General features: G+C 39.4%; 1 protein-coding gene across 1 annotated transcript; it reads left to right on the top strand.

The window, feature by feature from the left end:
- Positions 1 to 1,890: 1,890 nt before the first annotated feature.
- On the top strand, positions 1,891 to 27,325 carry LOC141737822 (transient receptor potential cation channel subfamily V member 6-like). The gene is made up of 15 exons (XM_074572800.1): positions 1,891 to 2,021; positions 10,839 to 10,936; positions 11,478 to 11,600; positions 12,549 to 12,689; positions 13,225 to 13,323; positions 13,550 to 13,725; positions 14,549 to 14,695; positions 21,003 to 21,215; positions 21,552 to 21,638; positions 22,769 to 22,845; positions 23,147 to 23,312; positions 23,586 to 23,652; positions 24,231 to 24,499; positions 25,513 to 25,619; positions 27,049 to 27,325. The coding sequence occupies exons 1-15, from the start codon at positions 1,891 to 1,893 to the stop codon at positions 27,323 to 27,325; spliced, it is 2,178 nt and encodes a 725-aa protein (XP_074428901.1).
- Positions 27,326 to 27,752: the final 427 nt, after the last annotated feature.

Raw genomic sequence — 27,752 nt, 5'->3', positions numbered from 1 at the left:
GGGTAAAGGAAAACTATTGAGTCAGATTTACTGCAATCTGAAGCTATGATGAGAGCTGTAATAAACCCACCACAACAATGTGGGTGGTCCACCTGAGATACTGGTTTGCAGTTGTTTGAACTGCCCTGGCTGCTGCAGCTGTTGCCCTAATGGCTAGTTGAGAACTCTCTACTCAACCTGCTGTCTGACTGTTATTCACTTCTTGTACCTTAGAGCTGCTGGGTGGCAGTAGCACTGATGCCCAGAAGAGGGGGGAACGTGTCACTCCTCCTTGTCCTGCTGATACCAGTCTTCTAGGGCTTTTACTCCTTGGACAGACAGTAGAAAGTATTCTCTGCTTGGGAGAACAGCCCAGGAAAATAGAGATTGTGTTTGTTTATTAAATATCTTTCTCAACTTTAAGTGGAGTTGCTTCCTCCCCTCAAGAATGTTAGGAGAGATACATTATTGATATTTTTTAAAAACCCTCACATTTTGCACATAACATCTGCCTGATGTTACACTCTAACCTCTTGATGTAGCAAGTAATAAATTTTTCCCATTATGACAGTTTAACTTGACACTTCCTCCTAGAACTGGACAATTCACTGAATCTTACATTTTAGGATACAATTCCTCAAGTTTGTCTTGAAGCATTATTTTTTCTGTGTGGCGATTTACATTTTTTTAGGATAGGATATATCATGAGTTTACAGAAGTTTGGATGTGAATCCTGGTTTGGTAGGTGTAAGTAACCTCTAAATAAATCAGAGTTTCAGAGATTACTCAGACCTATTGTTTTACACACTTTTCTCCCTTATCTACTGATTCTGCCTAGGTCCAGGCAGCCTGAACAGAATCCTTTACCACTACAGCAGAAGTAAGAATGAAGGTACATTTCTGTTGATTCAAGATGCAAGAATATCAGGACAAGCCTTTAGGTAAAGAAGATTAGAAACTAGAAGCTTTTTGTGTTTTTTCTTTATTTCTCCCATGTAGCTTCCAGCTTCTGCACAAGAAGAAGGATGTCTCCTTTCTTCATTTTGATATTTCGTCTACTGCTTTGCAGACATCCCCCCATGACCTTGATGATGTTTTTCTATACCAAAAACTAGGTTTTTTTTTAAATAGAAGTTTTCATCCCTTTCCTAAATAAGCTTTTCTGGAAGAAATATGAAGAAATGTGAAGAAACAATAAAAGACTATACAACATTAAAGGAAAATGAAATTCGTAAAGTTTACACATTAATCTACATAAACTCTTGTTCCAACTTGTGAAGTGATTTTGTTTGACACAGAGAAGGTGGAGTCTATAATGATAATTTCTTTAATGGGATTTGCAGACAGTTGGAGTGGGAGGTGTGTCCTCCTCTATACTACCTTCGCAGAGCGCAGTGTCTTTTAGGGCACGTTCCCACATGTTCACTGACCTAAAAGGTGGTTTGCCTGACTTGTTCATCTGTCTGTTTCAAAATTGCTTAGATGTGGCTTTCCAGAGGCATTGAGAGATATATAGGGAGGATGATTACTTCTGAATTCTAGACTTCAGGAACGAAATACGAGCAGCCTAGGATGTTGATGCTGTATGAATTCTTCAGTGCTGTATAGGGTCTTTGTGAGGGGTAAGGCTGCTGGTGAACTGCTTCTAAGTCAGACACACCTTTGGGTTGGGCTATTTTGGAAACTTAGTACTTGATGAGGCTCAAGGTATGGTCTGCTAGGGACAATTGATTTTATTTTGTGTTTTTACATGTACTTTGATCAGCTGATGCAGCTGACAGACAGTCTCCTCTGTAAGTAACAGACTGGGGGTGGAGGAGTGGTGACCTGTAGCGAGCCTTCCCTGACTTTTTTCAAAGCGTGGATTGCTGGCTTTCAGGCAGCTAGGCAAGAGACAAAAAAGGACGTGCTATGGGGGTACCTTTACTTGGGGACAGAAAGCCCTTCTATTTCCGGATCTGGAACGGACTAAGTGAGAAGTTACAAGGCAAAAAATCCTGGGATAAACATCTGGATGAAATCTACTTACTCCAGCAGAAAAGGTACAGTGAATTTCAGCCTTCTTGTCTTCCCTTTCTTCTGTAGCTCTCACCCTGTAGCTGATTCTCACTCTTTCCCCTGAGGCTTTTCTGCCAGTAGATAAACTTTAAACAGCCCTGGAGCACTTTTCTCTATCAGATTTCTTCTTTCAACATGGAATGCTTCTGGAGTTCCAATCTTATCTACTTTCACAGGTGGGTTTACTAGGTCGCAATTGAATTACCCTGAGTGCAGGACTTCAGTCACAAATTAATAACATATACTCTTGTCTTTCCTGCTTCATTGGTAAAGCTCGCAAGAAAATGCATGAGCGTCTGCTTGTGTTTTTTTTAATTATTATTAAGACTGTGTGTGGTATCTATGCTGCAGTCAGCTGAAATGATGGCTATTTTGCAAGGATTCTGCTTTCTGTCTCTCTAGAGGCTGCCCTTACTGTGGGATAGAGTGGACTTAATGTTGCTCCACATTCTGGTGATCAGTCACTTCCTGGGCCGGACTGCTGTTTTTCACCCCCACGGCCCGGGTGTCAACACATACAGTGACTCCTCTTAGACTTTACGTTATCCAGAAGATTGCCTCTGTTTTCACATGTAAATACTGAATCAAGGCTGTTTGTTAGTCCTGTGCAGGGTTGCTCCCTCCACATACAGGAATGCAGTATTCATGACAATCCAGCTGAATCTGTTTTTCATTGTTCCTTGTCATTTCTGCATGTAGAACCACTGCAGTACGCAAATAAGAAATTGCTTCCAGTCCCTTGTAAAATTTGTTTTTTCTTTCCTCATGAAACTGTGAACATCTCTGGGGACAAAAAGGTGGCTGTGTGGGCCAAAATCTATCTATCTGTACATGTGTATGTATGTAGACACACATATATGTATAGAAATAAGTAGGATATTAAGGATATTTTCCCTTAGGAGGGAAAAATGTACATATCTGTCTTTAGGGATAGAACTTACATATATCATCATTTAACTTCTGACCAAATACCAAAAGCCTGTTTTATTTTGCTTCAGAGCAGTGGGATTTAAATACACTTAAAATGGGAGGGACTGTGGGAACACTAGTGTCTCCGTAGAAAGCTGAAGAACTGAATACATTTTGGTATGTTCATGAAAAACATCACAGGTAACTAAAAAATAAGTTCTCATCAGATTCTGTAATATCCAAACGAATGTGTGCAAAAGAAAAGTCTAAATATATTAATTTTTTTTATAATTATAACATTATCTTGACATTTTTAGATGATAGAGATGTGGAAGGGATCTCTGGAGGTCCCTGTCTAACCTCCGCTTGAAGATGGACTATTGCCAGCAATAGATCACTTTGCTTTGGCTTTGTGTAGCTCAGTCTTAAAAGCCTCCCAGGACAGAGATTCCACCGCATCTTTAGGTACCAGTTACGGTGTTGTAGTAACCTCCTAGTGAAAAAGGTTTTTTTCCTAATGTTCAACTTGAATCTCCAAAATCATCATTTGATGCTGTAGTCCCTTGTTTTACCATCTGCTGTTACCAAGGAGGGTTTGGCCCCTTCCTTTCTATTACTTCCTTTCACATAGGCTGCTATTAGATTGCCGTTCAACCTTAACTCTGCTTGAGAATCCTCATTAGTCATGTGCTGCAGGCCCATGAACTTCTTGTGTGTTGCTATTGATAGAGGAAAATAGCAAAACTGTTAGGCATACAAACCCTTCTTCATAAACTTCTCTTAGATCACTATAGTGCAACCCCAGTGGTCCCCATTGCTGTGTTTCTTTGTAAAACTCTGCATAACAACACACATAGTGTGCACAAAATCATTGTCTGTGAAAGCAGAGTTGCATGGGGACACAATTGTTCCCTTCCGTTTTAGGTCTATATGTTTCCCACAGTTTTCAACTAACATAAGTTAGCCTTCTGATATTTGGTCAGAAATTACATGGTACCAATGTGTGGATACTGTCTTCCTAAAGAGGGACAGGACCATTTCTCCCTCTTATCATCCTGCTCTTTCCTTTCCTTTCTTGTCCCCAGACATGCTCAGAGTTTGAGGAGAAAGAAAATTAACATTTTGCAGAGGACTGGATTCAGTTTTACTGCTTTCATATTCGTAATTATTTACAGATAGAAAAACACAACAGGAAAACCTTCTGCAGTGACTTGTGCATGGCAGCTACTCTTACAAACCCTTTGCTTTTCTGGAAAAACTGTTGAAAGCCAAGAGTGCTTTTACTTCATCCTGTCATTTTGTTGTGTGGAACTGCAGTGCTGTGGCTTCAGCTGGACTTCTTCTTAGTGTTAATGGTGCTGGAATACATATAATAATAAGCAGCAATTAAATTCTCCTATTATCTTATTGAAAACCAGTGGTAAACATGTTACTATTTACCTAGTATGCTCTGACTGCACACAGAAAATCTGCAAGAGAAGAGCAATGGATTTGCCTGTCCTAAAACTGGTGATGACAATACCTGAAAGCTAACTGTTCTGGTAGTTCTCATCTTTGCTGGAATTGCTGTTCATTCTCTGTCTTCATGAGTAATAGTTCTTTGAATCTTATTGGCAGTTGATCTCAGCGTTATCCACAGTGAGGGATTTCTTTGGCTTAATCCTGCACTGTATAACTTTTCCCAGGTTCAGGAAATGTGATACAGTCTCCTAATATTAAAGAGGACTTGGAGTTTATTTTGCCTAACTCTGCTGGTTTCTTTCTGTTCAAGACTCTCTTTTTTAAACAGCCTGTAGCTCAGTGTGGAGTCCCAGGGACAATGGTCACATCTCGTATATCCTTTCTAGAAATATCTTTGGAAGTAAACTCTGGGATCTACATAGCCTGGAGTATATGAACGTAAAAACCCAACATAGTTCATAATCATGGGGAAAAAGGAAATAAATACTTATGAAAATTCAGGCCTGATAGATGTGAAGAGGAATCACATGCCTGTCACAGCCTAATAGATCAGGCAAGAACCATTGCTTGATTACATTTTTTTTGAAAAAAAAAAAAACAAAACAGCATTTTTACACATTAATTTACTAGAGAAATCCGTGCTATGAGAAATAATGCATTGGAGGTGCTTGGGACAATTTGCATAACTTGCAGAGAACTATGTTCATTCCAAACATGTCACAATAAAAAACTTTATATTCGCTTTAGTTTCCAAACTTGTTTGTGTTTCTTTAGTCTCACAGACATATTAATGAAGTGCTATGCTTACCCTGAAAGCAGACAATACACAGACATACACACACCTGACCTCAGTGCCCAAGACGTGGCTTCAGCTCATAGATTTAGGAAGCTATTTGTCTTCTTGAACTTGGCTGTAAGTTTCCTTGTAACATTAACATTAGTAATGTTAAGCACTAAGTATGAAATTCGTGCTCTGAAAAAAAAACAACCAACAAAAAACCCCATGCCAAGTAAAAAAGGTGTTAGAGAAAACTGATTAGACACAGGGTGAGGAACACAATCTAGAATAAAACTGCAAGAAAATCCCTATTGAAGAGGGTTGGAAGTTTTGATGCAGGATGAGGTCATGCTTCAGAGGACAAAATTGTTTTGTGAATAACTCAGTGATAATAAAAAATAACTAATATCTGCTGAACTGTTAACCCAGTTCTACCATGAGATTATTTTTAGGATGGTCCCAGATACAGAATTAAAAAAAGGAGATTAATGTAAGGAGACTGCCCTGCTGGAAGTAACTGATCAATATTTCTATTGCTTAGTGTGGTAGATAGCTAAATATATGAAGGGATAAGACTTCCCAGCAGTTTCTTGTCTAGTAGCATTGGCAATTAGTAACCTGCCAAATTTATTTCCAGAGAAGCTGTGTTTATTGCCAGCTGAAGGGGCTTCAACATACATCCACAAGAGGTTCCAGTTGATTTGCTGAGTCTTGCTGTCGGTACTGAAGAAATTTGCTGACCCTGTCCCTGTGTTGATTGTCCAAGCCCCTGTTATCTGTCTCCTTTTCACTTTGCACTATTAATTCCTAACTCATTCTTTAGCATCTTGTGAGATGATTGCATTGATCCTCTGTCTGGCTGGTTAGCTTCCTCTGAGCACTCCTCTGCTTTCCCGAAGTCTTGCACGCATTTACGTAAACATACTAGCAGAAAGAAGGGAGAAGATTTGTCTCCTTCAAAAATTTCACGATAGAGTGTTGAACAGCACAACCAGAAAAAAAAAAGAAAGCTGAAATTATATCCTGCTGATGAATTTATAGCTCAGTAGGAAAGAACTGCTTTAGACCCTCAGCGACTGACATAGCTAGGGATAAAGCATGAAGCTGGAAGATGCCAAACTTAAACTTGAGCGAACAAAAGGAAAATTCCATACTCAAGTAGTAGAGTCTGAGAAGGGAAGGAAAGAGGGGAAAGAGATGCTCCGTTGCACCTCTGGTGAGCACAGTCTTGAAAAAGAAGCTTCAGATTGGTTGCTGTCCAGACAGTTCACATATTTAACGTATTTCTTTGTTTTAAAAGAAAAACCTTATAAATCCAAATTCTTCTTTTTATAACATAAATAAGACTTTTGGACTTGTCCTTGCATTCTTTATCTCTTCATAAGTACAATGAGCAGTATCTACTCCAAAAGAAGTGCTTAAGAAGCCGTAAATCCATAAGGGTACATATTACCAGCAGAAAGTGCTTGTGAAATCCTTAATCTTGTTTAAAACTACTTTACATGACTCCCTCAGTCAGAATCTGACCTACATTCTATCTTCTCTATGTTTCACAATGGATTTTCGAGTGTTCCTGCCTTGTATAGGTGACTATATTGAAAAATAACTCACAGCTTCCTGAGCATATCGTTGAATCATCTGTTAAGAAAACTGACCGATAAGAATGCATGACAAGGCCTATGCACAGCTACATTCCTTAGCTCAGTAAGAAGAAACCAGGAGCACTTCCAGGTGGATACTGTTGTGGTTTTCATTGCCCATCAGAGCTACTTGTTAGCTCTGTAGCTGTGCTTATCCTAAACTGATCCTATAAGGTGACATCAGCACTGCCTAGTGTTACTAACCTAACTTAGCTGACTAAATTAGGAGCTCAGTGTCCCTTGACTCCATAGCTGATGAAGAAAATGATTTAGAACAGGAGCTTAACTTAGGTGTGCTGAATTATCTTCTCAGAGTGTCTAAATAGGTCTCTGCTGAATCATTCTCTGAAAGCCACCCTGTCAATCCAGTGACATAATGGTAGTTTATGAAAACTAAGCATCTCCTGTAGGCAGCTCTGTTAAGAGTCTAAGTTAGAGATGTTACTTGCTGCTACTTTGACACACAGGAACTAGAGTTTCAAAATGTAAAATTCATGCTGCATTTGATGGGTCAGGAAGAAAATTGGTTAGATATGCAGAATTTAAAGAAATTAAAATGTTTTGGAGGTTCTAGATTCAAGTGACTTTGTTTTATTTTCTATATTAGTGAATTTGGCTCACCTAGTACTTGACATTTATATGCTCACCACATTGCTGTTATATATTAAAAATGAGTTGATAATTATAATGGTATGTTTTAAATGAGAGTAAAACATTTCCCCAATTATGGGACAGAAAATTAAATGAGAGTAAAAGCATATGGTATAAAGATGTAAGTCATGGACCTCTGAGGCCTCAGTGGCAGTGTGTGAAGAACACTTCTGTGGTGTTCTTTGGCCTGGGATCTCTGGTTCTTTAAGCCCAGTTGGAGGTTCCTACAATAAGTAGAAAGGTTTGACAATTTTTCCCTAAATTTATGAAAGCTGTGTATAGTAGTTATAGGTGTCTCCCTCTTAGCAGGCTTGTAATTTGATTAGTTGTTTACAAAGACTTTGGAGAATTTTGTGAGAAAGGTATTGTGTTTGTGTCCTCCCACACTGTCTCTTACCCAATCCTTCCTCCTTTCTGAGGTCACTTGAGGGATAAAGGCCTACCCAGTAAAGCATCAACATATTAATTGTAGCACTGTTTATACTTTGAAACCCCACCTCCTTCCCACTTCCTACCTCTGAAACTTACATTCTCCAGGAACACAGAGTCTTCCTCAGCCAAAATAATGGCAGAGGTGGCAAGCTTGCTTCACTGATACTGAATCTTACAACTTTCGCTCAGAGTGCCTCTTTGTTTTGTTCCTATTTGTGTGATCCTAGGCGCAATGTTTGCATCAACTCATCTTGTAATTAGCAGCTAACGCAACTGATGTGTGAGTAAGCTGAAGAAGGAAGACTCCTCCAAACAGCAAGGCATTTGAAAGACACATAAAAATACAGCAGAATGGCTTCCTGTCTTGTTCAGGATGGTTCTTTATATTCTGAATGTTTTTATTTCTTCTCTGTTCTTCAGTGTTTTTCTTTAGTGACTTAGAAAATGTGGTTATGTTGGTGACAGGAAACACTCCCTTTATGGAATGATAAATATCATGTTCAGTTATCCTTCTATTACTTGTAGCCCATGCCCATTAATTTACTTAGTCAAATGATTCCTATTTGTCTGTGTAATTTTGATACTTCTCTTTGTTATGCATTATGCCCCAAGTTCTCTCAAGTGTGTCAGCATCTTTCTGCTATATAGATGTACAGAACTTGTACTTTTCAGGTGGATTAAAGCCAGGGATAATGGTATATCAAAGAATTGTCTTTTTTTGCTTCAATATTCTATTGTTCATAGAAGAATAATTCAAAGCAGGAAATACATATTTCTGTAAGCCACAGAATTCATATTGCCCATTTTCCTATGGTTTTATTATTAAATTACCCTATACCTAATAAGCACAAGTTCTGAGAAAACATTTTGTGCAATGGGCCATTTATTTTCTCTCCTTCTCTGATGTGGGTTTTCTTGTGGCTTATAACAGAGTTATATTCATAGATAATGCATTCTAACATCAGTGTTATCACTTAATGCAAAACACCTATTGCTTTATATAGTATTTGCCCCATAAACTGCATCCCCAAAGTCTTGTTACTAAATAATACCAGAATACAAGGAAGAAATCTGGGACATAACAAGGAGAAAGCATTGAATATATCTCCAGATATATGGTTTGACTAATGTTTTTGTCCCACCTGTTTGGGGGTGGGTGTGTGTGTGGGGGTGTGTGTGTGTGTGTGAGATTAACATCCAGTCTATTAGTGGTTGTTAGATTGTAGTAAAAGGACAGACTGGGGCTGGTAGGAAAATGAGTCCCGACCTTCTTCTTGTTCATATCAGCTTGAATTTGTCATTGTATTCCTTAGACTTATTCCATTACAGCTTGACCTGAGCCATGCTAGATAATTAAGAACAAATTAAACATCTGCGCTACAGGAAAGCAGAGGTGAGGTAAAAGCACAAAATTTGCATCTGAACAGAGATCTAAACCCGAATTTATCCTGTTTATACAGAGAGGAATCTCTTTATATTTCGTATTGAAAGTCATGAAACATAGGCTGTTTCTTTGGGTTTGAGGGTCTTTCTTCCTTTTAAATCTTTAGTTCCTGAACTTGGGCTACTTAGAATCCTTTATCTGTATAAAAACAAAAATCAAAAAAACCCACCCAAAACACTTTTTATGAATTTTATGAATTTTTGAAAAAAATATGAATTAAAAGATAAATCTGTAAATATTTGAGGATAACAGAAATATTTACCCCACATTAGTAGATTTTTTTCTACTTTTTGTGATTTTTGGGTGGCCAACCCATAATTTTGAGCATTGGCAAAGCTTATTGGGATGCTGAACAAGCAGGTATTGCAGGTAATTCTTTGCACCCTCCCTTCAGGTACTTATACATATTGATAAGAACCCTGCCCGAGCCTTCTGTTCTCCAGGCTAAACAGTTCCACCTCATATGATAGATGCTCCACCGCCTTTCCTCATATGATAGATGCTCCAGTCCCATAATCATCTTTGTGGCCCTTCACTGAACTCCCTCCAGTAGCTCCGTATGTCTTTTGTACTGAGAACTAGACACAGGACTCTAGGTATGGCCTTAACAGAGTTGAGGAGAGAGGGAGGATCACCTCCCTTGACGTGCTGTTTGCATCAAAGGACCTTGCTGAAGTGAAGGTTGGTGACTATACTTGTTAATTCTTCAGAAGCCCCAAAAGATCTACTGAAATAACCCAGAGCCTCATGGAGGACCCAAGGGCATTCTTCAATTATAAGTGAACAATTTCCAGTCTGGAACTTGTTCAATGGCATGCTCTTTCTCAGGACAGGCATACTTTTCAGTTCTCAACAATTTCCTCAATTTTTTCAGCATTAGAGAAAAAAAAATGGTACAGCTAAGCTTTCAAATTTTTCCTCATAACTTTGTATGATGAGGGACAACATTTCCGAACTCATTCTTTTAATAATACTGCAGGAAGTGTTGCTATGAAACAGCTGGAATTCTTGTTTGTACGTTTTCTTTTCCATCCATTCAGATGCCAACCTTTTTTAAATTTATCATGCCGTGTAAAAAAAAATACTGGCTTTTTCTGGCTCCTGAGATAACTCGCCTACTGGCAGGAGGGGTACCAAATGACCCCTCCTTCACTATCTTCTGTGCTTCAAAATGTGGGCTATATGAACCAGAAACATTTTGGTTATTCGCTTCTTTATTTCCCTCTGCTGCCACCATATGGCTAAGCATTAGTAAATCAGGAGAAGATGAACTACCTGGGGTTTAAGCACTGCATTTGTATGCTTTTGCCGTTCTTTTTTTTTTTTTTGCATTCAAAAAATGCCTCAGATGGTAGGTGTGCATTACTGACATTTCAGTGAAAATGTTGAAGACATATACTGTCTCAAGCAAAGGCCACGCTAGCTCCGGAGAGAGGCACCATGTGTTTGAGTGTGTTTCTTATTAGCCACTTTTTCTTGATTACAGAATCTGGGAATCCCCACTCCTCCAGGCTGCCAAAGAGAACAACCTCCCAGCCATTAGGAAACTTCTCACTGACGGAACATGTGATATCTATCAGAGAGGTAACTCACTTATTTCCCACAAATGGCTTTCAGTGGAAAGCAAGAGCCTGCTACATCGAGTAGAATAGTATGCTTGTTAGTTTGCTAAAACATTTGCATTAGCAGACTCAAACTACTTAACTGTATGTCAGCAGCTTTGCAACAAAGTGAGTTTTCTAACTTGGAGAGCTCATCAAACCCTAAAAGAGTGGTGAAGATCAGAGGTTTACAGCTTGAATGGGCCTTTTTTCTGGAGGGGCTGAAGGAGGTGGTTTACTGTGGAAGGTGATCAATGGAAGGGCTGTGTGCTCTTTCATTTCATGCCTATGTCTGCTGTCACTTACAAACACCAGGAGTCTGTACAGCTTTCAGATTTTGACGGGGTGAAGGACAGAGATTATGCAGTTATATGCCCGTTACCATGTCATCTGATGAAGCAGTATCTAGCAGCACTCAAGGATCTAGCACTCCTATAGTTCTCCACTCTGACAAATCTATTTCTGCTTTTGTTCCAGATAGTTGAATGTCTAGATAACTTATATAGTTCTTGTACTGTCTTTAGGTGCATTGGGGGAGACTGCCCTTCATGTAGCTGCCTTGTATGATAATGTGGAGGCTGCAGTGACTCTGATGGAAGCAGCTCCTGACCTTGTCAATGAGGGGATGACATCAGAGCTGTATGAAGGTAACGTCTCAGGGAATGAGGATAGGCAGGATTTTCTGCAGGGGGAGGGAGGAAGTACTACCTGTACATTTAGGAAAGTGGCTTATACTGTTCCTGGTTCAATATATTGCTAAACTGTTACATAGCAAAACCAACATACAAATAGTTCCTGACCATTATATTAAATTGGAGTTATATTAAAACAAAGTACATACATGTGCAAACGTGCAAATATGTAATTGACAAACTCTTAACCACAGGTGGGCCTGTTGGCTATAGTGGAATTGCAAGGATATGTACAGTTTGCTTTCTGCCATAGTCATGTGTAACAACGGGGACACCTACCCGATCTCCTCTGAAAGGAGAAAAACTGGTTCTTTGGTTGACAAAGAATAGGGATTGAAAGCAAATGTGGCCACTGCTTTTGAGTCTGGACTCTGAGCCAGGTTTTAAAGAATGGTTCTCATTGACTACAGAGAAATGCCAGACAGAATCCTGAAACCACTAAGATAGTAATGATGGGGTTTTAAAAATTCTAATACCTAGTTTGATGGACTAGAGACAGTCATCTTTGGCAGCTTTGTCTTGACCTCGCCTTCATGTCCCATGAAGGAAAGTATAGTCCTTTCTGAGAGACATGAGCTTTCAGTGTGCTTCCTGGAAGAGTGTGGCATGTCTTGTTTTTCCCCAGAAAAAATCTAGAAAGGGCATCCTGTTGGGTTTTTTTGGCAGGTTGTGAAGACAGTTTTCATGAATTCATAAAACGTTTAAATAGAATGGGACCTCTGGAAAATCTGTAGTCCAACCTTCTGCACGTAAGAGGGATATCTTCAAAGCTACATCTTATAGCCACTATGGATGAAGTTCCAAAAAAATTAAATTTACCATGAGTGAAATATGAACTGCAGGCTACTGATCAGCCTCAAGCTGCTTTCTTGGAAGTCAAGGTTTTATTTCTGTGTCTTACAGGGCAGACAGCTCTCCACATTGCAGCAGTGAACCAGAACGTCACTTTGGTGAAGGCTTTACTCAAGAGAGGGGCCAATGCTTGCACAGCACGGGCCACTGGGCACTTCTTCAGGTGCAGCTCCCAGAATCTTCTCTATTTCGGTACAGCCTTATCTTTTTCCCTTGCTGTTATGGGAGGGAACTGGCAGAGTGATGAGGGAATATCAGGGAGGCTTGCTTAGTTCCCATCTAAGCGGGATAAGCAGAGGTTCCTGCTTCCAAGTGTCATCAGTCACACCCCTTTTAGCAGACAGTAAGATTCCACCTGAGTATGTAAGTACTACATAAATATAAATATATAAATCATACCCATTTTATATATTTGCATGTATACAAAAATATATATTGCATAAGAATTATAATTTAATTTCTTCCTAACAGCCTATGCTGCAACTTACTTGTCAACCTTCTTACGAAGAATAGAAAAAGAATACTCTGAAAAGAATACTCCTTCCTTTTAGTGTTGTGTGGGGCAAATAAGATGAGGAAGGGGGCAGGAAATCTGCAGGTTACTTAAAGTAACTTTTCCTTTCATAACCTCTGGCTTCATAGCATGGATAGCTTTCCCTCAGTATGCTTCAACCTCTCCTGCCTCCTGAGGTCTTAATGTTGTTTCTCCCCATTCCTTTCTTTGCAGGAGAGCATGTTTTATCATTTGCTGCCTGTGTGGGAAATGAGGAAATCGTACAGTTGCTTATTGAAAGTGGAGCTGACATTAGAGCCCAAGATTACCTGGGTATGTGCTGTGGGGCCTAGTGAATTGCATACAGTGGATCTGGACACTTTAAATCCGACTCTGACATTTGTGCATGCACATATTTTTCTCTCATTACAAACAGCTGTGGGATGAGGGATGTGAGAAAAATGAAAGCCACTGGTCTGTTATTGGCATCAGTCACTTGCCAGCCTTTGCACAGGGCTGGGCTATTCCCTATACTTTATCTGATCTGCTTCTTTCATAGGTAACACTGTTCTTCACATCCTGGTTCTCCAACCTAATAAGACATTTGCCTGCCACATGTACAGCCTGATACTTTCCTATGACAGGAACAAAGAGGGACCAGGATCACTTGAATTGATTCCTAACAATGAGGGGCTTACTCCATTCAAACTGGCTGGAGTTGAGGGCAACACTGTGGTGAGTTTAAGCGACACAGTTGCCTCCATACAAAAGGGGTTATTCAGAAATGGAGAACTTGAAATAATATCATCCAGACCAAGCAAAATTGTGCATGTTCTTAGTGAGTGGAAGATACATAACAAGTCCATTTTTTTTTTTGCCAGAAGTCTCATGTAGGACCAGAAAACCTGTATAAGAAAAAATTTTATCCTAATAAAAGAAATGAGTGCTTAAAGAATAGATCTTTTGACCCAATTTTTGAACCATTTGAGTTAAACAGGTATTAACAGAAAGGTCCACTCCAAGTAATTTTTTAAAAGTCTAACAAATCATTGTCTTTGTTGCCTAGATTTCATTACCCTCAATTTGATGCATAGGAAACTTCTTCATGTATCAGACATTTATTCATAGTTAAGAACTCAATATTTAATGTAAACTCTCACCCTTCCCCTTAACAAAAAGACAAAGATGGTTAGTGTTTATTCTGTAGATCCATAAAGGACAGGATCATTTTTTTCTAATCAACATATAATTCCATATGATGTCTATTGTCAACATGTATAAATGTGTCAAATAACTTCAGCAATTTGATTAGAATTTAGAATAAAAATCATTCATCCTTTATCTCAAGCAGGAGATAATAATCAAATGGGAGTCAGAAAAAGTTCTTCCACTTCTTAACCTGCTATAATTGTTCATGAGAGATATGAGAACCACAACAACTACCAAATTGAAGCGAAATACATCATAATAAAGGGGTTTTAACAAATTTTTTTTTATTGCAAATACACTATATACTGGAATGCTTCTGATATCCTCCGTCCCCTTATTTTCTCCTCAGATGTTTCAATACCTTATGCAGAAGCGGAAACACAATCTCTGGTCCTTTGGCCCCTTGACCACTGTGCTGTATGATCTCACAGAGATTGACTCCTGGGCTGAAGATCAGTCCTTTCTTGAGCTCATTGTCTCAACCAAGAAGAGAGAGGTACTGTGGGCACTACATGCTTTCTATGTGCAGACTACAGTGATTATAAAAGGAGAAGAATTATGAGTTTGAAGGTTAAAGCTCTTTTATAGTATCCATAGAGCAAGGACTCTGTACCATGTGCTGCAGAGAATACATGAAATGTAGCAGCTTTTTAATGACCTGGCTGCAACTGATGCTTTACGTACAGTTTCTTCAGAGATGTCAAAGAACTTAGTATGAGCAAGCTACAGAAAATGACATTGTGTGATTTAGTAAAGGGTTGTCTCTCTTTCCCCAGGCTCAAAGATATCAGTAAGAAGTAGCTCTACAGTAGCAAGTAGCTTTCTATAACTGTGATACTGATTAACTCTCACAATGTCCCTGTGAGACATGACTACGTTCAGAAATCCTCATCTGGAATGCATTTTAAAACCACTCATAATCTTTCTTCCCTTCATTTAATGACATTGCTTGTCCAGGTTATGGCTTGAAACAAAGTAGGTGAATTATCTCTGCTGTAGACTCAAAAACTTGTAAAGGGGTCACTAAGATAAAAATAGCAGAGTGTAATGGCAAGCTCAGACAGATCTGCTTAAGACTTTCAAGGTACACTACCCTATCAGTTGTAATCACCTTAAATAATTCTAATAGGACAGGAAATGAATCAGAAGACACCTTAATTAGCACAATTCTACCCATCCAGTATTATTTCAATCTATCAAAATTTTAATCAAACTTCTCTAACAAAAGTTTCATCTACTGGAGAGCTTTGCACAATGTGGAGGAAGTCTATGAAACTCTCATTTGCTTTTATTTAACATCCTCTAAATTTCTATGTGTAGCAGTACAGACAGAAATTCAGGGGAAAGAAGTCTATGTCAAAAAAATAGAACAACCTTACAAGTTCCAGAATACTAAACCATAACCTAAAAGAAAGAATATTGTGCCTCTGTCTTTTCCCAAAACATAGTGCACGCAGATCCAAGATTCCTAATCTCAGAGGGTAAGATGTTGCCAATGCCATGAGATATTAGGATTTCTTTGTTTTCCAGAATTCTCTTAAATATGAGTAATTGCAATTTTTGCATGCATAAATAGTAATTCTTTTTTGTATTTGATATATGTTTGGTCCAAAATGTTTGCTTTCTCCTCTAGAAAAATGCAATATGTCACCCCATCCTATCATACCTTCCCAGTCCAGTATTGGACTAGAGTAGCATATTTAGGCCCCAATCAGAAGCAGGTTCCTGTTGTATTAAGGGGATGCCTACACAAATAGGTGCTAAGATGTATTTTCTGACCCTTACATGGATGAAAAGTGGCAAAAATAGAAGGGAACTAAGCTACAGGAAGATTACAGTAAGCTTCTAAATGTATATCATCCTTTTGAAAGTGAAATTTTCTCTCCTATGCAAAGAATTCTAGAATACTGACTTCTACACAGAACAGAGCACCTAAGGCTATCTAGCTAGGCTCATTATCTCTCACTTCTTTTTGATCCTTTAGGATATTTCTTTGGCCATTCAAGGGTCATGTCCATTTACTCAAATATACATGTTCCTTGCACTTTGTGCAATGTCTTTGACTGACTTAGAGGAAACAGGGCAATGTAGCAAAAGAAGGAAAACATGTAGAGTGCGATAAGATTTCCTTTAAAGTAACCCACTTATGCCACTTTGACTTATGTCTCTTTCTTGCTTATTGCTGTGGCCCCCTCAACATTGCAATAGGAAATAGGTCTAGAAGTATTCAATAAAGTGTGTGGGTCAACTTCATTACCAAGGTGTAAAGTACACCCTGTTTATCCTACTTATGCCCTAAGCAACAGTCTTCTAGCAGAAGCTGAAGGCTTGATATAGATGATTCAATTAAGTATCACCCAGATAATAATGCAGAAACTTAAAATGAAATATTTTTACATAAGTCATGGAGCTTTAGACAAGTACTAATCTCATTTGGAAAAACGTTCCAATTTTAGAACCATAGAATCATTTAGGTTGGAAAAGACCTTTAAGATCATCAAGTCCAACCATTAACTTGATACTGCCAAGTCCACCATTAAACCATGTCCCTAAGCACCACATCTACACGTCTTTTAAATACCTCCAGGGATGGTGACTCAACCACTTCCCTAGGCAGCCTGTTCCAATGCTTGATAACCCTTTCAGTGAATAAATTTTTCCTAATATCCAATCTAAACCTCCCCTGGCACAATTTGAGGCCATTTCTTCTTGTCCTATCACTTGTTACTTGTGAGAAGAGACCAACACCCACCTTGCTACAACCTCCTTTGTGGGAGTTGTAGAGAGTGATAAGGTCTCCCCTCAGCCTCCTTTTCTCCAGGCTAAACAACCCCATCTCCCTCAGCTGCTGCTCCTCATAAGACGTGCTCTCTAGACCCTTCACAAGCTTCCTTGCCCTTCTCTGGACATGCCTCAGTACCTCAACATCTGTCTTGTAGTGAGGGGCCCAAAACTCAAGACACAGTACTCAAGGTGCGGCCTCACCAGTGCTGAGTACAAGGGGATGATCTCTTCCCTAGTCCTGCTGGCCACACTACTTCTGATACAAGACAGGATGCTATTGGCCTTATTGGCCACCTGGGCACACTGCTGGCTCATATCCAGCTGGCTGTCGATGAACGCCCCCCAGGTCCTTCTCCATCAGGCAGGTTTCCAGCCAGTCTTCTCCAAGCCTGTAGTGTTGCATGGGGTTGTTGTGACCCAAGTGCAGGACCCAGCGCTTGGCCTTCTTGAACCTCATACAGTTGTCCTCAGCCCATCGATCCAGCCTGTCCAGATCCCTCTGTAGAGCCTTCCTACCCTCCAGCAGATCAACACTCCTGCTCAACTTGGTGTTGTCTGCAAACTTACTGAGGGTGCACTCGATCCCCTCATCCAGATCATTTATAAAGATATTAAACAAAACTGGCCCCAAAACTGAGCCCTGAGGAACACCGCTTGTGACTGGCCACCAACTGAATTTAACACCATTCACCACAACTCTTTGGGCCTGGCCATCTAGCCAGTTTTTTATCCAGCGAAGAGTACATCCATCCAAGCCATGGACAGACAGTTTCTCCAGGATATTTTCTTAGCCAGGAATATTCTGTCATCCTCAGTTCTATGTTCCCACATGCAACAAAAACATTTCAAATGTTTATCAGATAAATTTTAGTTGTTAGCCTTTTCTTTTACCCTCAAGATGCCATAACAACTGAGGGTAGTTTCCAGTCATTAATATATATTGTTTTCCTTATACAGAAAATGCCTTGTTGATATTTTGGCACTTGTTTGGCAACCTCAAAAAGGATTCTTTGAAAAGTAGCTTATTGCTCATGTGAACCCTGCATATGTTCTATAGGAATGGCCAAATAAATTCTTCCCTTTTTTATAGGTAGAGAAACTGCAAATGAAATAACACTAAATGTCTTAAAAGAGCTGAATCCAACTGCTTTTGACTGTCTCTTGAGTAAACTGAGCCCCTTGACCTACAAAGCAAACTTTGATCCTTCATAAACATATCAGCCATAGTCCTGTTTCTAGATTTTGAGTATTTACATATTCTACTTACATCAGTAGAAATTCCACACAGGGAAGACAGATGAAGGACTACAGGCTCGTTCTTGACCTATAGGAAGTCATTACAATTATGGCTTCAGTTCAGCTATACTGATTTCTTCCAGATTGTGAATGGACCCTAAGCAGTTATAATGAGATGACAGAAAAACACAAAAAAGACTCCATGCTGATTTACTGGGCCTGCAGGTGCCAGTAAACAAATATCTTTGTTTTACTTTCACTTTAACACAATATGGCTTTTAACTGAATGAAAAAGAAAATTTTGTTTTGAAAATACTTCAAGATGATCCATTTGGTTCCAAAGTAGAGATCTAGCTCTTCAACTACTGCAGATCTTGGAGGCCATGATAACCTGAGTCAGTATCATCCATCTAATTTGAAAATAGCAGTTGTCATTTCTGTGGAATATACTTCCTTGCAGTGAGACTCTATGTTGCTTATGACTACTAGGGAATCATGGGCCAAATTTTTCGAAAGAACTCAGTATGAAAAGACCCTAATATTTGCTCTTTAATTTATTCATATCAGCATAGTGCTCTTGTCTCTGTGGTGTTGAATAGATGCCAGTAGTGCATTACATACTAAAATTAATATCTTTCCCATGTAGTACATTCATTCTTCACCAACCAGCTTACTAAGTAGAGCGTCTAATTTTGGGTGGGTTTGAGACTTTTTTTGCACACAATATTGTGTGTTCGTATCGGACAAATTAATCTTAAGAAGTACACTTGGCCTAGATTCATCCCATCTCATTTTTGTCACTGAGATGCTTAATTAAGTAATACAGATTCCCTAAGTTTTACATGTGGTTGATAAAGAAATGCAAGTAACTAAGTATCTTCAGAGAGTAATTTAGATCTTAGGTGAACTGAATAGCAGTCTGTTGCCTACAAGGAGAGAAATCTTAGGATAACCACATCACTAATTAAGATACCTCCTTTAGGTACCTAAAGTTATGTGATGGGGTTACTTGTAGTAATGATTCTCTAAGGACATAGATGAGGCAAAGTTTGTAGGAAGAAGTAATGACATTTATTAGACAGTTCATGTAGCCAGAATTTCATCTTATCCTAGGAAAACAGTTGAAAAGAGTGGAGTGACATTGATCTTTCCAAGTTTTAGAATTGTCATCCCAGAAGCAAATCAATAGATTCACTCACAGGCATAGATTAGCAATGTTCAACAGAGGAAAAGATGTTGAATTCTTTTTTCAATAGCATCTCACTGTATTTTCTTTGTCCTTTATATGCACGTGTGCAAATCAACCAGATCGACCATGAGGGCACTTAAGAAAATTTCTGGATTCTTCCTGTTAGTTTTTGAAACTGAATTGTTTGATAAGAGAGGATTCTTCCCTTCAGTGCTCCTGACTCAACTGCTCTTTTTATGGAGTGTCCTTGTCACTCCTAAAACTGTGGTCTCAACTTTTTTTGATTAAGCTTTCTTTTTGCATAGAATTCCTCAGCCATGCAGTATGTATGGATATATGCAGATCTTTGACAGAAACACAACCACAACTTATGCAGCAGCACTATTTTTCATATCATGCAAGATGCTCACTGAAGATTCTGTTTATTCCTGGAAATGTATGTGGTCTTCTAGATGTATTTGAGCTCCACCACTGCACTTCTAAAAAGAAGGACCCAAACTTTGAATATAATATAAACAATGTAAAGGAAGTAAGTTGAAAGAGCCTGGGGTTTTTTTACAGTATATCCCACTGTAGGTATAATGCAGCTTTTATCATCATAGCTGAATGGTGAAAACTTTCAAAAACCCAGTCCATAAACAGGCTGCATTTAGACAGAAATAAAGGAACTTTGGAAATCTTTCTAAAGTCCTCTTAGTTGCCTGCTAAATCAAGGTCAGTTTTTCAAAGAGAGCGAATGATCTAAAGGACCTTTCAATATGTTTCCTTGAGATTAAGAGTTTCCACAGACGCTACTGAAGTTGACAGAAATAGCTGTTGAAACCAATGTTAGGTTACATGTATAAATGCAGAACTCCAGTTTGGAGAAAAAAATCTAAGTGAATTTCACGTGGTTGTAGAGAAACTTCTTTTCTGTAGCTGAAAACAGAGTTCAAATTATCCTGTTTTCAATTCTATGTTCTAATAACAATGTATATTTTTCACAGAGGAGAATATCTATCTCTGTAAAGTGCACTGTGCTGTCTTGCTTAACACAAAATATTATTCAAAATTTATTCCAGTTACAGTAAAAGACAATTCATGAACTGAGATGGTTTTGTATGTATTTGAATCCCGGGAGTTCACAGGATTTATAAACTTTCTGATACTGTAAAGTTGGCATGCCCCTAATATGTATATATCCTAATATAACGATATTAAAAATTAATTAACAATAATACCTTTTCTTTTCTATAACACATCCTCATGTATTTGCATTCATGGACCTAGATCATAGGTCTGTCTCAAGTGTTTATATGGATCCAGACAACAAATTTATTCCAGTACCTGACATGCTTTTCTTGCACTTCCCACTGGTACTCAAAAGCTGTTCTCTGCAGGATGCATATTTTGCTTTTTTCCAAAGCTCTTTACTGGCGAACTGAGCAAATCCAAACCCACTTAAGCATTCCATTTTTTCAGAATAAATTCAGCTTCCTAATGCTGAATAGAGTAGGTGAGAAGAGTTTGTAACATTATCCCAGGAAACAGCGTAAATCATGCTTATAAACAAATGTCCTTATGGTGATTAATTCCTTCTTTCTATCTTTCTCAGGCACGCCAGATCTTGGACCTAACACCTGTGAAGGAGCTGGTGAGCCTGAAGTGGAATATGTATGGTCGTCCCTATTTCTGTTTCCTGGCTTTATTCTATATACTCTACATGGTCTGCTTCACTATGTGCTGCGTCTACCGACCACTGAAACCTCGAACAGGCAACAAAACAAGCGGCAGAGACAATACAATCTATGTCCAGAAAATGTTGCAGGTACTGTGTTTATAGGAGTCACGGCCCCATAGGCAGCATTGGGCAATTCTAATCTAACCTACTTAACTGGAAAGTCCAAGCCTTTCCCAGTTGCCAGCTATTGCAGCTGTCCTCCTTCTCTCTTTCTGCCAGCTGGCCTTTGTCAGTGAGGAACATTGGGTATGCTCTGTTCTCCATTGCTGGGGCTGGGATTGTACCTCTGGCCTTGTCAGGCCTAGTCATGTTTGTTACACTAACAGTGGGCCTTCGTTTCCCCCATCCTCATTTTTAATTTCCTTTCATTCCTTTCACTACGAGTTTTGGGGTTTTTTTTTGTTTGGTTTTTTTTTTTTTCAGGAATCATATATGACATATGAGGATGAGCTGAGGCTGGTGGGGGAGCTGATCACAGTCATTGGAGCCATAGTAATTTTGATCCTTGAGGTAAGAGAAACAGTGAGCTATATAGTCTCGAGTTTAATCAAGATAGATTTTACTTACTAGACAAACATCAGTTTGTGCTCACAACTTCCTGGGGGTTATTTGCTTAGTCTAAGTGCTTTGAAATATGTCTTTGGTAATAGATTCTGTCAACAGTATCTATTGGATGAAACAGAGACTGTGACAACGTACTAGTAAGACTCCAGGTGTGGAAGAAGCAATTAGAAGGACTGGCTGCACTATCAAATACTGTCTGCAGGGTAATGCCACAGTTCCCGTCAGCACCATCTGTGGATCCAGCTGAATCCCAGCTGTTGCATGACATTCTTAGACATTTTTCACCCAGCACCCCTAAATACTCATGTGTTTAGGGATGCTGGTTGAAGTGATTTTTGTGCGTACACAGAAAAGTTTGTATTTCATTGGAGATCAGTGACTATATGGGCCTATAACAGGAGCCTTACTCAACCAGAGTTCTGAGGTAGACATGTTTAAGTGTTCTCCATACCAAGAACTCTCAAAAAAAAAAAAAAATTAAAACAAATCAAAACAAATACATCCCCCACTTGATTTTCTTATAATATGAAACAGAAGATTGAAACTTTTACATGAGAAAAATCAAATGACAATGCCAGCGTGAACAGAAGTGAAATGGGGCTTGTGAACAGCTTTCTCTCTGCCCATATATATTCCAGAAGGACAGGTCCTTCTTCCTGTGTTTGGTCAGGACTCTGGGGCTACACTACAACTAACACAGTGAGTCTTAATTATAACAAACTCCTTTGATTCCCCAAGAAGAAGTTCACTTCTGAGGCTCAGCTGTTTGTCTGGTCTCTTCTCAGTAATCTATATGAACTTCAGGCTCACAGCTCTATGCTGCAACATCTCTCTGCCACATATCAGAGTCTCTCAATCTGCCCAAGTGTTCTTAGATTTTCCAGCAATCTCTGTTACGTCCCCAGGTGTGACTCAATCATTCAGTTTTTAAAGTAATGTAGAAATCAAGCTATGAACCAGCAAACAAAGCACATGCGTCTGGCCCCAAGATCCTTTGAATATTGGCAGTTACCGTGACGTTTAATAGTATAATGAAATCCATCTAAGTCCTAAAGTCAGTAAGATGTCTCTCTTAGATCCCAGATATCCTTAGAGTTGGAGCGGCAAAATACTTTGGACAAACCATCCTGGGAGGGCCTTTTCACATAATTGTGTAAGTACACCACTTTTTAAGTGTAATAATATGTTGTCTCTCATTTTCCTCACTGATGTCTTTTGCCACATGAGTCAGTTCCTCCATTTTTTTAGAGTATTCTTTTTATTTACTTTTCTTACTGGCTCAACTGGTGTGTAGGAAGCCAAGTGACTGGACAGGTAGAGTTAATAGCGCCAAGAAGTCACTGCCTATGGGGCTGTGTCTACATGTGCCTGTCTTGGAATTTTTGAAAAGAAAAGAAAAAGGAAGCTAAGATTCCTTTATTGAACTTTTTTCACTGTCTCTTCTTCCTTTGCAGCATCACATATGCCTGCATGATTCTAGTAACCATGGTGATGCGTCTCACCAGCACAACTGGTGAGGTGGTGCCCATGTCCTTTGCCCTGGTGCTAGGATGGTGCAATGTCATGTACTTCGCAAGAGGCTTCCAGATGCTCGGACCCTTTACCATCATGATCCAGAAGGTATAAGACACAAACAAATACGGGCTTGTTACATGCATCCTGACCCCTCTTTGCAGATAGGGAGAACTGAAAGAGTACTTTTTCTCCCTCAGGACTAGCATTAATGGCAAATGGACAAGTTCTTGTCTACACAGAGGGTTTGGAACTTTCACATTGTCTCTTTAGTGCAGAAGTTTCCTTTAGTCTTAGACTCTGGAAAATGGTTTACATAGGGTTGCATTGTGGCTTGGTGGGACAGCTGGGCCTTATGGTGGCTCTGTCTTTGCTCTTCAGATGATATTTGGAGATCTTATGCGCTTTTGCTGGCTCATGGCTGTGGTGATACTAGGCTTTGCATCAGGTGAGTCTACAAAAGGAAAACAGCATTATGTTACCCCTGCCAACTTCTTCAGTATGAATTAAGTGCATGGATTTTGATTTATTCTCAGGTTGCCCTTTGAGTTAGCTGGCAAAGGTGGTGATGATGTATAGCTTCTATTTCTTTGAACATGGTCACTTTTCCCATACTGATTTCTGTTCTCATGAGTTTGGTTTTCAAATCTTGCTCTTTCCAGGGTAATAGAAATTATGACAATCCAGATAATTCTACATATATATAAGTCAAGGTTTAAAAAACAAACAGCATTTAATACATGTCTTTGGAAAATGAGACTAGCAGACATAGTTTTATTATACCCTTGAAGAAGAAAAGATCGCTTTTTTGAGAACAAATAAATAATCAAAGTAATTCTCAGTCATATTCTGAGTCAGTGATTCTAGCCAGGCATTTGCCCTTGTTATGCTGGGTACTGCAGTAGCATGGAAACACAGACCTCCCCAGACCACTTTGTGTAATAAGACCCTGTTGGTGCTCTTGGAATGTGAATCCCATTGTTAAACTCTCTCTCTCCTTTTTTTCCCCTCGTTGCTCTCCTCTAGCTTTTTACATCATCTTCCAGACAGAGAACCCTGAAAACCTTGGGCAGTTCTACAACTATCCCATGTCCTTGTTCACCACCTTTGAGCTGTTCCTCACTATCATTGATGGCCCTGCAAACTATGACGTGGACCTGCCCTTTATGTACAGCGTGGTATACTTTGCCTTCGCCATCATTGCCACCCTCCTTATGCTCAACTTGTTAATTGCCATGATGGGTGACACTCACTGGAGAGTGGCCCATGAGCGGGATGAGCTCTGGAGAGCCCAGGTAATCTAACTTAGGTGGTAGAGGGTTTGCTTTGAATAAACAAGGGGAAAAGCTGTCCAGGAAAAATTTGCTAGATGGTGCAATTATTTACTCTGCCATCTGTGCTCTAAAGGAGGTACTTTAAAATGTTTCCGTGGCCTTCATTTTTCTCAAGCACTAATACAATAAACCGTGTCCTTTTAATTCTGTTTTACAGCTTCTGCACATCAACCACCTTTCATTCTTTCTATGTGTGAAATGTCTAAGTGCGAGGCTACTCTTCTGCAAATCTTCCCATGTCAAACTGTCTTCCAGTATACCTTTGCTATGCGAGTATTCCTTCAAATAGCAGCTAGAAGCCCATCCAGACTTTCTTGTCCATCCTGTGTCTCCCTAGCTGTTTGTTCCTTAAGCATGGAATCTCTTGTTAAATAGAATTAAAGTTGCATCTTTTTTTTTTTTTTTTTGCAAATCACATTTCTGTGTAACTGAGAGTTAAATTATAACTATAGGGATTGACTGAGGGGACACAGAATGCAAGGTAATGATTACAAGTAGGTCAGTAACATCCTTAGATCCATTAACAGAAGTTGGCATGACTCTTGCTTGAAAGGCAAAAAAATTCAACCAGATCAGTTATATAGCCGCTTAACAGGAAATCCATTTCCTAGTATTTTTCTGTGAGAAAGCAGTAAGTCAAATGGTTAAATGTAGCTGTGTGGTCACATTGTTAAGTTCTGATGATAGTTAATGCAGATATAAAAGATATAAAAAACATCCTTTTCTCTTACTTGCAAATTAATTACCTTACTTGTTGCCATCAGGTAAAAAAGGAAAGAAATTTAATAGGGTTTTAAGACCCTCATTGCTTCCTCAAAAAATGGCACGGTTAGGACGAAAACCGTGAATTGCCGTATGATAAACTGAGTGTTGACTCTGTGATTTTTCTCATGAAACTGATAATTTTGAAAGGGAGTGTGATTTTTTTGTAATTCATCTGAGTTCCTTGTGTTTTGTTTTTTTTTATTCTAAAGGTTGTCGCTACTACTGTCATGCTGGAGCGGAAACTGCCACGGTGTCTCTGGCCTCGCTCTGGAATCTGTGGGCGGGAGTACGGGCTAGGGGACCGATGGTATCTCAGGTGAGTTCTCTTCTAGTGTGTGCACATAAGGATGACAGAAGAAGAATCCAATGTATGGATGTTAATAAAGAGCCTTCCCAGTGGCCTGGGGAGGAGTGTTTGGAGTCCTTCCCAGTCTGTTTTCTGTCTGTGATTGATAGACAAGCACTGTTCCCCTCAGAACGCTCTGCTCTGCAGTTCCTTGTGAAATCAACTGATGTTTTCTTATCCAGTAGTCACAAGAGACAGATACCAGAAATTGCATGGGTTATAAGGCCTGAATTTTTCTTTCAAACTTCTTATAATGAGTATCACAAAGCTTCACTGCTGGGCTTGGTTGGCTCCCCCTATCTATTAGATGCATGAAATGGCAGAGGCAGAATCAATTAGGCATTCAGCAGCAATGAACTGCACTACACATGATTCAAAATCAGAACGGGAATAATTAAAGGCAAGATTTATTTCTAGCGTGAACCTCGTAACTATATTATACTTTGCAAAGGCTGCATCAGGTGGCCAATTATAGGTCCAGGATTTCAGTTTAGGCACTGAAATAACAAGCAAAGTATCCGTAGTCTAGATAACACTAGATTCCTCGTTATTTCTGATTTTAATCAATATTTATACCAAGGTAAGAAAAGATTAAACTTTGTTTAGGCATGTGTCTTTTCTAACTCTGTCTTCTTTTGCTGATAAAGCCAGAAGGGGGAGTGGTGGCTGTATGAAATAGGACTTTCTGCAGGTTTTAGCAGAGTAATGAACCTTGTGGATTTTCAGGTTTGCTGAGCAGAACCAGCAGACCTAAAGTGGTACCAATATGCAACACCTTCAGTTCAAAGTGCAGAATATAACTTCGCAAGAGCAATATCCCAGCAACAATTCTTCATTGGATGCTATGAGAAAAGAGTGTTGATGTGATCTAGTTCTGTCAAATTACATGTATCTTCATTGAATATAGTGTGGGATAGTATTACAGAAGACAAGTTATAAGTAATGTAGAGAAGGGTTGGTGGAGCAGTTCAGTAAAAGTTCTGCAAAAGTGACATCCTGAGGCTAGCAACCATGGAGTATCGGAGGCAGAAAGACAAGAACAAAGGAAATGGTTGAATATACCTGTATATACAAAAGATCTGGAGCTAGAGTCAGGTGGGGTAGCTTTGCCAATAGCTTACAGCCGGCAAAACGGAAAGGCCAAATTATGACTGGGAAATGAGCTAAAGGACAGGAAACCACGGGCAGATAAGGGTACTGAAGTCAATGATGGGGATGAAGGTCTAGGACATAATTGTGTGCTAGCAGCTGCTATGACTCTGCCTACAATCAGGTTCTGGAATGTCTGGGTCAGTAGGCATATTTTTGTGAGGGGTTTGCTTCTTGTGGCTGCTTGGTTTTGTTGGTACACTGGCATGTTTCTACTTCATTCAATTTATGTTTTTTAATCCTCTTACAGAGTTCAAGACAGGGTTGATCCCAACAAACACAAAATGATGCGGTACACAGAAGCATTTAAGACTCAGGATAGGGATAACTATGACAAAGATTTGGAAAAGCTGGAAATCGATAGGAACATCCTGTACAAGAAGGAACTGTCTGCTCTGTCATTGTCACGGAGCACATCCAGGACTAGTTCTCACCGTGGCTGGGAGATCCTGAGGCGCAACACCTTCCACCAACTTCGTGGAGAGGTCGGTCATCATGCCATGGAAGAGGAGGTCTATGATGTCTAGGAAGCCTCTTTTTTTAACTCCACAATACAGATCACTTTTGCCACAACAGTTGCCTTCTCCAACTATTCATACACACTCCAGCATGCTACACACATTTGTCAGCCTTGAAGAACTCTGCTGGTGAACAGTTCATGACATCTATGCTATGACACATGAATGCAGTCTTTTCTCTCCTACTTTTAAGTGTCCCTGCTGTTGCACTGGTACTTGCACCAACTTGGTGGGCTTGTTGAGCTAAGGTCTGTGGCGGTTTGTTATGCTTTGTAATGCCTACAGAAATGCACAAAAGAAGCCAGCAATGGATTTCATCCATTTACAAAGAAGTGATGAGTAACCCTCTCCCAGACTGCTACATACGGTATAATCTCTCCCTCCAGTTTCACAAAATCCCAATGCTCTCACAGCATAGAGAACTGACTGAAGTTCT

Source organism: Larus michahellis, chromosome 1 (assembly GCF_964199755.1).
Source record: "Larus michahellis chromosome 1, bLarMic1.1, whole genome shotgun sequence".
Lineage (NCBI taxonomy): Eukaryota > Metazoa > Chordata > Aves > Charadriiformes > Laridae > Larus > Larus michahellis.
Note: the sequence above shows the minus strand (reverse complement) of the source record. Positions and strands in the feature narration are given on the sequence as shown.

What these genes read in the sequence shown, in the direction of transcription:
- LOC141737822 (XM_074572800.1), top strand. Translation starts at nt 1,891, where the DNA reads ATGGGGGTACCTTTACTTGGGGACAGAAAGCCCTTCTATTTCCGGATC. An exon ending in GATACTAGGCTTTGCATCAG is followed by an intron (nt 23,653 to 24,230) that starts GTGAGTCTACAA and finishes GCTCTCCTCTAG; the next exon opens with CTTTTTACATCATCTTCCAG. An exon ending in GGGGACCGATGGTATCTCAG is followed by an intron (nt 25,620 to 27,048) that starts GTGAGTTCTCTT and finishes ATCCTCTTACAG; the next exon opens with AGTTCAAGACAGGGTTGATC.